The sequence below is a fragment of the Molossus molossus genome, unplaced genomic scaffold, assembly GCF_014108415.1.
Source record: "Molossus molossus isolate mMolMol1 unplaced genomic scaffold, mMolMol1.p scaffold_m16_p_7, whole genome shotgun sequence".
In the NCBI taxonomy this organism is placed as follows: Eukaryota; Metazoa; Chordata; class Mammalia; order Chiroptera; family Molossidae; genus Molossus; species Molossus molossus.
In genome coordinates, this window is record NW_023425401.1 from 99,671,942 (window position 1) to 99,685,564 (window position 13,623).

General features: G+C 42.9%; 1 protein-coding gene across 1 annotated transcript in view; it reads right to left on the reverse strand.

The window, feature by feature from the left end:
• The window catches only part of DGKI (diacylglycerol kinase iota), a 423,254-nt gene that overhangs the window by 196,624 nt on the left and 213,007 nt on the right, over positions 1-13,623 (reverse strand). The window contains exons 9-10 of the mRNA XM_036246751.1: positions 3,443-3,523; positions 2,623-2,718 (exon numbers count right to left, since the gene is read on the reverse strand). Coding sequence (XP_036102644.1) covers positions 2,623-2,718; positions 3,443-3,523 — 177 coding nt within the window. The remainder of the gene's footprint in view (positions 1-2,622; positions 2,719-3,442; positions 3,524-13,623) is intronic.

The following is a 13,623-nucleotide window of genomic DNA, read 5'->3' on the forward strand; positions in this document are numbered from 1 at the left end:
TACCTCCCTTTGTGTACTCCATTCACTCATCTGTCCGTCTACCCATCCATCCACAGTCCATTCATTAGTCCATCTGTCCACCCACCCACTCATCAGCCAGCCAGCCATCCACTCATCAATCCATCGATCCAATTCATGCTTCAGTTTATGGGCATAACCTCCCGACTTGCACATATTCTCCACGTGTCAAACCAATCTTCCTTAAAGATGTTTGCATCGTATTCCTCTTTTGTTTACAATGTAAAATATATTAAAAAAAACAAAACAAAAAACTTTAAACAGTGAAAAACTGTTCCCTGTTACAAATCCAACATTCTCAGCCAAGTTTTAAGACACCGGTCATGGCTCATTCTAATCTTTACCCAACCACATGTCTAGTAATACGCCTGCTCCACGCACCCTACTGTCCTCAAAACAAATCATTTCCATCGTGACACCTGTTCTCCCATTGATACTGTTATCTATACAATTATCTGTCCGCTACGATATGCCATGCACTGGAAATCATAGGTTCAAAGCTGCACCCTGGTATTTATGATGGAAGCTGCTCTTCTTAGCCTAGACACTCATATGATGCAATTCACAGAGTACCAGGGGCTCTGGGTGCACAGGGCAATCGGTCCTGAGACAGAATCAGAAAGATGCTCCTGAGCCTCACAAGACAAACGGGATTTGAGGCAGTCGAGTGAAGGGGAAGGCGTTGCTCCAGCTCTCTCTCGTCTGCATCACTAACTACTGTCCATCTTCTAGTTCAGCTGCTTCCCGGACACCGTTTCCTTATGACTCCCGAGTCACCTCTTACCTCGAACATTCCGTAGCACCTGTGGGCTGACCCACTCAATTTAGAACTCCCAAATAGCGTCGCCCGAATGATTCTTCCCATCCGCCCCTTTTGTGTCGTTAACAAACAAGATGTCCTTCGAAAACCCACTTAAGCTTCCTTGAGCCCTTGTAGTTAGTGAAACAGGAAGCAATGCTGGGTCATCTCTACAGTCCCCGTCATTCATTTACACAGAGCGGGCTGCGTCCTACTGCAGTGTCTGCGCCTCAAAGGCAGGGGTCACCTGCACGCTTCCGTATGCCCTAGAAAAAAAGCTTTTCACCATTTCACAAGTGCATTTTATATAATGACTGTCACAGTAAAATATATTTGGCATCTGGTGGCCAAAATCATGGCGTCAATTCCATGAGCTTTGTTTTGTTCCCCAACCACACCCCCGTCCCTGTCAGGCTAGAGGGAGACCAGACCGGGAGGGAGGGTCTGGTTCAGGGCAAACTGGACCTCATTCCTGAGAAACACCCCCGCAGGACCCCCCCCTAGTGACAATTTTAGGATCACATCATAACAATACGGAGGTGCCTCAGCAACTCAAAAAAGCAAGATGTTGACAAGAGATCATTTCCCTGCTTACACCACATTTCTCATTCCTGCTCTCTACCACATTAATAGAGATTTTTAAATCTTTTCTCAGGGACAGCTTACGTTCAATATTATTCCGTATTAGTTTCAGGTGTACAGCATCGTGGTTAGACAATTATGTACTTTACAGAGTGGTTCCCCGATGTTTCAAGGACCCCCTTGGCCCCATCCACAGTTATTACAAATTAGTCACAGAGATGTAAATCACAGCATAGGGAACAGAGTCATTAATAGAGATTTTTTTTTAACACAGCAAGTTATCAAGAATTTTAAAGAAAGGGAGGGAGGCGGGATAATATTTTCTCTAAATTACAAGCACCCATAAAAGAAGTTTCGCTGTAATTAATACATTCTGGAAAATGCCCATTATCTTTAGTAATAAGAACATCATCTTGGACTATTGGGTCAGTCTTAATTATAGACCTGTCTCCTCTTTTGGGTGACTGAACAGCTCCAAATCCTTACGTCGTTCAGTGTGAAACGCCAAGGAATCTTGTCTCAAAAGTCAAATGTACACTGAATGGACACAGAAACTATTTCATCATCTAATCTCACATGAAAACAACACAGAAAGTCAAAACCCACAGAGGAGTATTGATAAGAAACCTCAGAAAGATGAAACAAAGACCTGGATTCGAGGACAAAGTCTGTCCTTCAAAGAGCTGTAGGGGTGTCATTCCACTGAACTTTTTTCTAAGGTTATTTCTTCTCTCTCAGCTGAAGTCCATGTTAAGTATACGCTGGGATTTGGGCAAGGGCCAAAGAAACCTGTAGCAGGTGACGTTTCTGATAGCATTGGTGGTGTTTGTTGTTCAGGATTATCATGAATGATGAATCATTGTTCTCTTTTTCCTCTGAGGTCAGGGACAGCAGTAACCAGGTCTAAATTACAATAGGAAGGAATAAAAATAAGGTCATAAAGGGCTTCCTAAATATATGTGAGAAACCCTGAAATATTAACGAGAGGTGGTAGAACGACCTTTCTTGAAAATCCGTAAGGAAAAGGTCAGCAGCTGGGTTTCTGAAGGCCTCTGGCAGAATCGTCCTCACCTGGCCCCGAAATGTGGAGGGCTGTCCCCCACGGCAGCAACCAGTCTTCCCATGCTTGGGGTCCTGGGTGGGGGCTCTTTTCACTGCACCAGGAGTTGCGTTTGCAAGAAAGCACTGCAGCTCCCAAGTTCAACTCATCCAAAACGACTCACCTGGTTGCCTCCACTCTTGGGGTTCACAAACACAAGCAAGGGCTTCATGAGAGGAGAGGAGATGGGTTTGATCACAAAAGGACGACCTCTGCTTTCCTGCCGGAGGAAGAAAGGAGCACAACTGAGACGCACATCCGTGACCGGACAGGCAGCCCCAAAGCAAGGGGAGAACCCACCAGCACCCCGACCCGTGCAAAGAAAAGGATACGTCTTGTTTTTACTCTTATCGGGATACTCCGTGCAAAGCTTAGAAGAAAGTGCCTGAGGTTATTTTTGCCCCTGAGAATTAAGCCATGTTTTGGTTTTATACCCTACACACTAAGCCTTCTAGAAGCGTTAGCTCTTATCGTCATCGTCTTTGGAACAATACTTCCGCGGACAAGTGCAAGTGCTCTGTGAAGTGGCAGAGGTTATATTTTAAAAGATACGAGCCCTGGCCAGTTTGGCTCAGCAGTTGGAGCGTCGGCCTGCAGTCTAGAGAGACCCGGGTTCGGTTCCTGCTAAGGGCACGTACCTCGGTTGCAGTTTGTCCCCGGCCCTGGTTGGTCGTGCGGGTGGCAGCCACTCGATGTGTCCCTTTCATATCGATGTTTCTCTCTCTCTCTCCCACTCTAACTGAACAAAAAATGGAAAAATGTCCTCAGGTGAGGATAAAAAAAAAAAAAATTAAAAGATACGACAAATTCCAGCGTGGTTAGAATGTGGTGAAGGAGAACAGAGTGGGGAGAGATACATCGAAACAATGAGCTCGGCCAGATCATGTCACACACGGGAGGCTAGGGAAGGGAGGATGCTTTTCACTGGAACAGGATCCTGAAACACTTACTTCGGTTCCTCTTTTACTGGCTTTCCTTTTAAAGCTTGTTCTCTTCTTCTTACGATTGGAAGCCTTCAGGGAGTTCTGTGAGGACAGAAGGGGAGACCTGAGCCCCAGGGCAGACAGCCCCCGAGCTGTCCCATGCAGACCAGGTAGAAGGTGACGGCAGTGCATGCTGTTGAACTGCATGCTTCTCATGCTTTGACACGTCCAAGCCACTGTGCATGGGTAAGCCACAGACAGAAATCAGTCGAGTGCTTCAGCGTGAGCGACTGACTCCCCACCGCACGGAGAGGCGGGGGCTAGAACCCTGGACGCTCTCATGGACTCACATAACAACACATGTTATACCTGCCAACCCTCCCAGTAAAAATGGAAGAATCCCAAATTTTCTGAGGGGCTCCAGTCTCCCGCCCAACCAGGTCCGTCTCCCGCCCAACCAAGTTCAAGGTCAAGTTCATCTCCTGGTATGGAGATCACCTATGTGGAAATGTAAAAAAGGAGGCCATTTTTCATGTTTTTCTTTTTTTGCTTTTTGTTTGTTTGTTTGTTTTTTTCCCCCTTTGTTTACTTTGGGGGGGTAATGATGGTTTTAAGTAATGGTCATAAAATGATTCATCTGCAATGGAACTTTATGATCCAACTATTCTATTGGCATTGATGACTGAATTTTCAAATGCAAAAGTAAGGCTCACCCTTAAGTTACTTATAATGGAGGAGCAGTCATTGGTCTGTCTTTCTCTCTCTAAAGACTCATTGGTTTAAAAAGTCTTCCCTCTCCTGGTAGCCTGGATTTTTCCTTCTCGCAGAAGTGCCTCCAACATTGTTGAAATACAGTGATCCCACATTTACTCTCCCTGTCTTTCTCTTTCTAGGGATTTTATGGACCACAACTTTGTGATTACTTCGACTAGCCATTAACTCTCAATATTTGATACAGAGGCCCTGAAAAGAACTTCTCTTAGGGGGCCAGTCACAGTTCATTTGTTGAAGACAAGCAAAACGGGATTTAATTAGTAGAGTCGATAATTAATTAGATTGCCATATTCACAAAGGCAAGACATTACTAATACATTACAGATGTTTAACAAAGTGCTGAAAGCTGAAATACAGAATTATTCACTTAGAAGTTCATATAAGTATATACACATGCATCGCTTGAGCAATTAAAAGTTTTGAAACAGCTTGAAGAAGCTTAGATACCTATTCTATTGTTAGGGTGTATATTTTTCTTAAAACATTCAAAATAAAATTAGTCTAAAGTATATATATGAACACATCCAAAGCAGTAAACTGGAAACTATTTCACTTTTATTTTTCTTTCACTTGGACCTCGAGAAAAATAAGCTGATGTGTGCTCTGTGCTCCCCAAGGATGAAGAAAACTTTCTTGGAACACCATTGTCTCAAGGTTTGCTCCCCCATCAGATTAAGAGTCTTCAGGTTCTCTGGGTCTCTCCAGAAAAGAGAAAGCCAGAAGCTCATGGGTGTTCTAGACCCCAGGTTCTTTCTCACCACTCAGTCTAGACTACGCTACTCCTGCAAAGAGATGTCCAAGTTTCTGAGTTCCTCTTTAAAGGGACCTACTACCATGTCGCTCTTCAGGAAAAGTTTTGCCTTATTAAAGTATGTTCTATCTTTTGACTACTCTCAGTTGGTTTAAAATGGGGGGAAAAAATAACTTGGAGCCTTTAAACATTTAATCAGCCAAATGATCCAAGAAGGATGCTGGAAACAACTGGGCTGGCCAAGACAGGGTCTACTTGACGTCAATTAATGATGCTGAGTTGTTCGTTCTCCACAGTCAATACGCACTGACCTCATCCAGAGAGCTTGTAAATGCTGTCCGGGCCCCGTCCAGTGCTCTCACTCAGTTTATCTGGCGTGAAGCTCAGACAAAGATTTTTTTAAAAGCTCCCCAGGCAATTCGAACATGCAGCTGGGGTGGAGAACCTCTGTTTGAAGTAGAAACGGTGAAGAGATAGCTATTCTGTGGTGAAGCTAGATCAGCAGGACAGGGACCACAGGCTGTGGAGCCGGACAGACTGGGTGTTCATTCCAGATGGCATGAGGTCTGTGTTACTAGATCTGAGACGTCTGCCCCATCAGCCTACGTTTTGAAGGAACTCTTTCTTAATTTTAAAAATGAAGGTGAGAATACCTACCTCATGGAAGAGTTGTGAAGTGTAAACCAGTTAAAGTATGTGAAGCGGTTAGCTTGGTATCCATCCCGTGATAAGGACTTCCAAAAATGTTAGTTGTCTCATTCACAGCTGTATACCCCAGCACCTAGCGCAATGCCTGGTACGGAGTGGGCATCGTTGAAATAAGTCATCAGTATTATTCCATTCATGACACTTCCTGAGTCCTTCCCGATTTTAGAAAGGACCCTTAGGCTCTGAATGCCTGTCTAACTTCTTGGTTGTTTTATTTCATTGACCGAGAGCAATGCCGGTCACCCGCCAAGCACTTGCAGGAACACCCTAGGGTCCTCGGTTCTGGACGGGACTCAATCATCAAACTCTGAGAGAAAGGTCTCATGGATCGGGCTAAGGTTGTTTCCTAAACTTGCCTGCTCTACAGAAATCAGAATTCTCCAGGTGATTCAGACAATCGAACACAGTTGGTAAACAGAGAGTTAGAGAACACATCGAAATAAGGCTTGATGTCTGAAAACAGAGCAGGCAAGGAAAAGTCTACTAGGGAACACACGCACACGACAGCCCCTTTTAACACACGTAGCAGACACAGTGCTCTGAGCCTCACCGAGCCAAAAGCATCTGAGGCCTCCTTCATCTCACAGAACAAGGAACAAAGAACAAGCAGTAGTTGACTTACAGTACCTGGATGCCTCTATGTGAGCTCTGAGTAAGCTTACAGCCCTACGGATAGTCAAACAGCAGAAGATAAGCAGTGTGGAATTTCACAGCGCACCTCAACATCCCCAAGGCTTCCTGCTGTCCGTGGGTACCGTGGGCATGTATCCCTGTCTCAATGTAGACCTTCTTTCAGAAGGCAGCTTATAGGGAACTGATGGACACGAAGGCATATTTGGGTTGTGTTTCAACCGTGATGAGTCGCCTAGCTTTGCTGATCTACAACATCACTTACTCTGCCTGGGTCCGTCTCACGAGAGTTAAATAAGATAGATTGTTTCTCAACAATGTAAAAATTATACCAAGAAGTTATTAGGCAGAATTGTTAGTGAGACATTCAAGGAACCTCTAAACACTCGTCTTGTGTTCTAAGACAAAGCATCCCTGTTATCAAGGGCAGCTAACTCTGGGATGCAGACACGTGGCAAGTTCAGCGCACTCGGAACAGGGAAGCGTTGTGCCCTCCTTTGGACATTTGCATTCTTCTGATTCCCACAGCGTTCGCCCCCACTACATTCTGCGCCCACTTTTCTGTTCAAGTCCTAGTAAAAGATAAAGGCTTTTTGTTTTCTTATTCCAGGTATCAGGACAGTCTTACCTTGCCGCATCAACAGAATCTTTATTATAATATGACTCCTTCCTGGGCTGTGAAGAAATGCCTGTGAGTGAATCACTCACTGTGAACGGGACTTCACTATCTATTCTGCAGGGATTTGTCCAGGTTACGGGATCGAAAAGAATCTGTTATAATAAGAGTCTAAAGAAAAGATGTCCCACTTCTTCATCCCAAACAAAGTCTTCCCCCGTGATAGACTGGACAAAAATCTGATGGGTAATTGGAGGGAGAGTCAAGGGCTTTGTCTATTAAAGGGTGTTCTCATTCCACCCTATTCTAGCTGCACCGCTGGGCAGAGGTTGTCCTGAGAATAGGCAGGCAGAAGAACGGAGAAAACACATTTCAAAAGTTAAGGACAGGGGCGCAGAAGCTTCTCAGGTGTATCTGGCTAAATCACAGGCAAATATCACTTAACCTTTAGAATTGACCAAAGGAAATGGCTTGGAAAATTTTAAGGGATAGTACATGTCATGAGTGTATAGCATTTTAAGATTATTCAATCATAATAAATAAGAAAGGATTCGCATGAAGAAAGCCCATACAAGGCTAGAAAGGAGTTGATTGTGGCATTTTTATAAGTAGACCATTAGAAACAATATAAATACCCATCACTAGGGAGTTGGCTAAGTACACTAATAGATCCATAGCATGGACTATCTATGGCCGTTTAAACGTGCTAAATCTATACATACTAATATGGACTTTCCCCCAAGATTCATTTCTTTTTAACTAGGAAAGGCACGTTTTAAAGCATTCTGTGTAAAATAGTGTCACTTATTAAAAGCACACATCTCTGGTCTTCTATAACTTGACCCCACAAAAAATTCATGTAACACATGTCTTCCCTTCAGCTCCACATGCTCACTCTAGGATCTGAACATCTTTCACTTGTTATCCAATCAAAATATCATCCTCTACCTTTTCCAGTGCAGAGAAGAAACACCAACATCTGTAACATTAACTATAACTTTGACGTTAAATACATCAACAGATGCAAGCTTGATTCTTAAAATCTGGCTTTCTTTTAATTCCATAAAGTCATCTACCTTCTTTCGCATTCTAACTCCTAGTTCTCTCCAAATAATTTGGTAACGAAAGAGCACATCCTCCAGGTGGCGCTCATTCCCCTTACCAGCAAGGTTTCACACAACTCCCAACAGCACAGCTGGTCACGGAGTGATTATCTGCTGGGAGCCAGCGATCTTTCAGCAGAGAATTGTACATGGTTTAATCCCATCTCCTTAGAACCCCTTTCCCCTGGCCATTATACACTCAAGTCGATTTCCTTGACTCCTCCTCTCTAGAGTCATTTGTTCAGACCTGAACGTCACAAATAAAGCTGACGGTGTATGGTGGTCCATCTTACTGTCAGTCTGTTCTATCAACGTGCATTGTCCTTCCTCATCCCTCTTCCCAGTGACACCCCCTGCGTTTTTCAAGGCCACGCACAATGACTTCTTTTTTTATTTAGCCTATGCTGATCTCCACGACTGAAGTTGCTCAAGCCTGCTTCATGTTTCCACCTTGATTCTACCCTTCCGGAAGCACTTAGCACTTGCTGCCTTAGATGGGAGAGCCTCTCACAGCCGCCGATTCAACCACCCTGGCTGCCCTGTCCTCACCGACCTGAAAGATGCATACTGATCAAGAGGGGAAATGTTCAGATAACAGAAGGCCACTTTTTTATTTAAAATGTACATGTAGCAAAACTCCCCTTCCAGAATCCACAAATACTGTGCCCGATGATTTAGACTGTTGTGTCTACTTTCACATTAACATCTGATTCATCTTTGGACTCCCACTGTGTATAACAGCATACCGGAATGTGGTTAATGAAGCAAATGTTTCTTTAACACAATTAAGATTATCTTCTCCTTTATCATATATTTAAGCAGTGTCACAGAATAGAGACATATATAGAGAGAGAGATGAAAAAAATATATATATAGTGTATAAAAGAGACTGACAGCTGTCAGAGGGGAGGGGCGATGGGAGGACTGGATGAACAGAGGTGAGGGGATTAGCCACAGAGCATATATGCAGAACCTGTGGATTCAGACAACAGTGTGGTGACGGCCAAAGGGAAGGTAGGGCAGGGGCTGGGTGGAGTTGGGCAAAGGAGGGGAAAACGGAGACATCTGTAATAGTGTCAACAATAACAAAATAAAGTTTAAAAAAAAACAAATTCTGAAAGTTGGGGAAATGTTATATTTGCTGTTCTCCATCTACTTTCCAAACTCTCTCCATCATTTCCCAATGTCTCCAATAAATTTCCTAATCCTACTGTTTCCATACCAGCGTTAACAGGTTGCCACCCAGGCGCCATACCTGCAAGCTATGGTTTTGATGGCATCATCAATGATCTGGTCCCAAACACAAGGACTTGCTTCAATCCTTGTTACCGTCATTTTGTGTAGTTGTTGTTTTTTAACATCAATGACTGCGCTACTTTTCTTCCCGTTTCATATAATGAAAGTCTGTGTTACCATAGTCCTCTCCTGTATCACAGGATTTTCTTCCTCCTTCGCTATCTAGGTGTCGATGCTTACTCGGTCTTCTTCCGTCCTTGTATTCAGTAAATGAATAGGACTTGACTGTCACCTGTGGGGTAGGCATTGTGCTGATGAACATGCAATCCCACTGCTAGGAGTTCAAGGTACATTTGGGAGCCCAGGCGGCAGACTGTGGCCCCTACGCTGTCTCTTTCTACCCTCTCCTTTAGAGATCTCATGCTTTTTCTATCCTTTCCTTGTGACACAGCTGGCTCAGGAATCAGTGACTTCTGTCCTGAACTCCATGTGACTGTCCAACCTGATGCCCAGCTTCTCTTTATACCCTGTACTCCTAACGGTCAACAAGAAGGAAAATAAGAGCTAACATTCACTGAGTGTTTACAGGGAGCCAGGTGCTCTTCTATGTCCTTTATCTTTTCTGTTTTTTGTTTTTTTTAGCTCATTAGTCCTCATGAAAACCCTGTGAATTAGGTACTAGTATTGGTCACATTTTGCAGATGAGAAGCTGAACCAGAAGTGTTTACGTTGCTTGAGATTATACAGGTTATTAAGAGGCAGAGCGAGGTCATGAATCCAGGCCGTCTGACTCATAAGCTAGAGCTCTTTACCACTACTGTATCGCCCCCAAGCTCATCACACATTCGCTTTTACATAGAATTTAGTTAATTGATTAAATTACTTGATAGAAGATGTCTGATCCAGCAAGGGTTGCTATTTAGTAAGACAGTGACCAGCAAGGCATATCACTAAGAACTTGATTTCCAGAATCAGAATTCCTAAGTTCAAATGCCACTCCCAACTATTTAATATCTATATGGACCAGGACAGTTATCTGACTTCTCCATTCCTCCCTTTCCTCAGCTGTAAATTGGGCCTAACACAACACCTGCCTCGCGTAGGGTGCTGTGATGACAAGGTGACAGTAACATACTCAACATGTTTCCTAACATATAAATGTTAGCTCTCCTAATTCTTACTGTAATATCCTGACTCACAGAAGACAAGAAAAAGGATGTAATAAAAAAAAAATTGACTACAGCATCCAGATTGTGAATGATAAATACCATCTCTCGTTAAAAGTAAGCAAGATTCCTTAGAGAAATGGCTGATCCCAGGTATGAACAGGAAATGTACAAGCTGATCCCGGCACATGGTTTATTTCAGAAACCAAGGAAGCTACCAAGAACTTCACGGATCATAAAAAATGGAGACAGGAGCCACCTGGAAGAGGTTTTCACAGGTCAAAGATGCAGCGATATAAACATAAGAATAATAGTGATGCCAATGAATCAAAACACATCCTATCCCATATGTATCACACAATGATGTATGTTCATAACTCAAAGTGATACTCTCGAAAACCACTACCACGACCATCACCGCTCTCAGCCACAGAGTAAAAGCTGCTGAGGTGCGAACTTACTGTGTCTTCAGAAAATGTAAAAATAAAGGCAAATCTCAAGCATTTGTCATGTATTTGCTGGTAATCAAGGGAAAGGTCTCTTTATAGAAAAATCATAGCTAAAAAAATGAAGAGTAAAAACTAGGAAATCACTCTTTGACAACCCTAGTGAAATAACAGATTTAGGTAATAATACTTAGCAGATAAAGCAGCAGGTGAGAGGCTGGTGGACAGGGTTATGGCAGAAGGATCAGGATGGCAGTACTGAACCTTCCTGTCACTAAAGGTAAGCGACATGACAGAAATAAACACCACCCACGCCGTCCAATCACCAAAAATTAAACCAGAATCTAATTAAGTATTCTTTTACAAGAAATAAGGGCAGTAAGTGAAATCATTTTAAAACGATATAGGGATCCAACCAATCAAAATAAAAATCTGAGAAATTCTATAGGTAAAGTGATCCAATTTAGTCACTAAATGGCATGAAAAATAAAAAAGGGGATTGTAATAGATTAAAAGAGACTTAAGATATGTCACTAGAGCTCGGCTGGTGTGGCTCACTAGTTGAGTGTCAACCCATGCACCAAGAGGCCACTGGTTTGAATCCTGATCAGGGCACATGCCCAGGTTGTGAGCCCAACACCAGTGGGGGGCATGCAGCAGGTGGCCAATCTATGTTCTCTCTCATCGATGTTTCTATCTCTCTCTCCCTCTCCCTTCCTCTTTCTCTAAAGTCAAAAATTTAAAAAAAGAGAGATGTCACCAGAAAAGTAGTTATGACCTTGGGATTTTGACTTGAAAAAAATAAGCAACTGTGCAAAAGTTGTATCTGAGACCATCAGAAACTATTTTAACGAATTATTAATTTTGACAGGTGACGTAATATGTGGGTATCTCTCTAAAAAGTTATCTTTTAGAGAAACCTAATGAAGTGTTTACAGATTAAATAATATGCTAATGTTTGCTTTAAGACACCCCAGCAAAAAAATGGGGGGAGGAGGAGATCTCCATTTCCAGGGAGACAAAGTGGATGGGCTGGGACCAGGGGAGAAATGGGTGTGGTTACGAAGGTTGTGAAAAGGTAGCTTGAGGGATAGTTGTGGTGACACACTGTTCTGCCTCTTGACTGAATCAATGTTGACATCTGATTGTGCTATATTGTATTATAATACTGCAAGAAATTATAAGGGAAAATTTGTACAGGGTACATGCAGTCTCTCTGTATTATTTCTCACAACTGCATGTGAATGTCAAAGCAGAAAAGTGTTAAGGAAAAGAAGTCTTGGCAGGGCGGGAATACATGAAACAACAATGGCGGAGAAGTTCTTGCTAAAGAAGAATTCTTGATCATCTCTCTCTTCACTCGCCTAAACATTTCCATATGTTTCTACAATATTTAAAGTTTAGAAAAGGAAACCTACAATTTCCCTGCCAAGTGGTGTCACCTTCTGACTTTCCTAACAGGTCTCTCCCAGTCTTGTAAAATCTCTCACCACCGGGTTATCCTACACACTCTTGTTAGTTGTGTCCTTCTAAAATGCAATTGTTATGCTATTACTCTTTTGCTTAAAAGGATAAAGTTGGGCCCTGCTGGTGTGGCTCAGTGGTTGAGCACTGACCCATGCACCAAGAGGTCACTGGTTCAATTCCCAGTCAGGGCACATGCCCAAGTGGTGGGCTGATCCCCAGTGGGGGGCATGCAGGAGGCGGCCAATCAATGTTCTCTCACATCGACGTTTCTATCTCTCTCTTCCTCTCCCTTCCTTTCTCTCTAAGATCAATATAGGAAAAAAAAAATTTTTTTTAAGGATAAAGTTGGCAGGTATAAAAAATTCCCTACACCCCCTGCATAAAACTTCCATTGCAGTAAAGCTAGTCTCTCAAACCCATGAATATCATTTTGGACCCAGTACCTTGCTCCTGCCATTCTTCTGCCTGTACCTCCTCTCTTCTCCATTGATCTAAACCCCACCCACCTTTAAGAGATAGAGTAGAACCCGCCCCTTCATGATGCTCTCCTTGATCTTTTCTTAAGATGACCACGGGGTTACTCAGAGCAAGGATCCTGTACTGCATCACAATATGCAGTAGCTTTCTTGTTGTTTGTTTTGTTAATCCTCACCCAAGGATATTTTTTTTGCTGATTTTTAGAGAGAGTAGAATGTAGGGAGGAAGGGATGGAGAGGGAGAGGGAGAAGGAGAGGGAGAGGGAGAGGGAGAGGGAGAGGGAGAGAGAGAGAGAGAGAGAGAGAGAAACATCAATGTGAGAGAGACTCATTGATTGGTTGCTTCCTGCACATGCCCAGATCAGGGCCAGGAATCCTTGACTGGGAGTCAAACGCGCAACCCTTCAGTGTGTGGACCAATGTTCTAACCACTGAGAAACACCAGCCAGGGCATCATCGAGGTTTTTGATGAAAATATGTTGACTTAACTGAATATATAATATAAAGTTCATGGAGAGATTAGTAATTTTTAGGGGAAAAAAACAAGTAAAAATGTTAAAGAGATTTTAAGATAACACTAAATTGGAATCAGTAACTTGAATTTCAGACATAGTACTAAAGTTGTGTATGTCACTTTGGGCAACTCATTTAACATCTCTTGACCTTTGGCTCTAAAATGTAAAATGAAAGGACTAGACTCCACATTTTTTAATGTTTAGACACTGTACTTGCCTCTGGAAAAGATTTCCCAAGGGCTTCCATGGATTATAACTTGGAAAGATGATTCCCAAATATTACTCATCAGCAGAAACTAAATTTGATATAATAC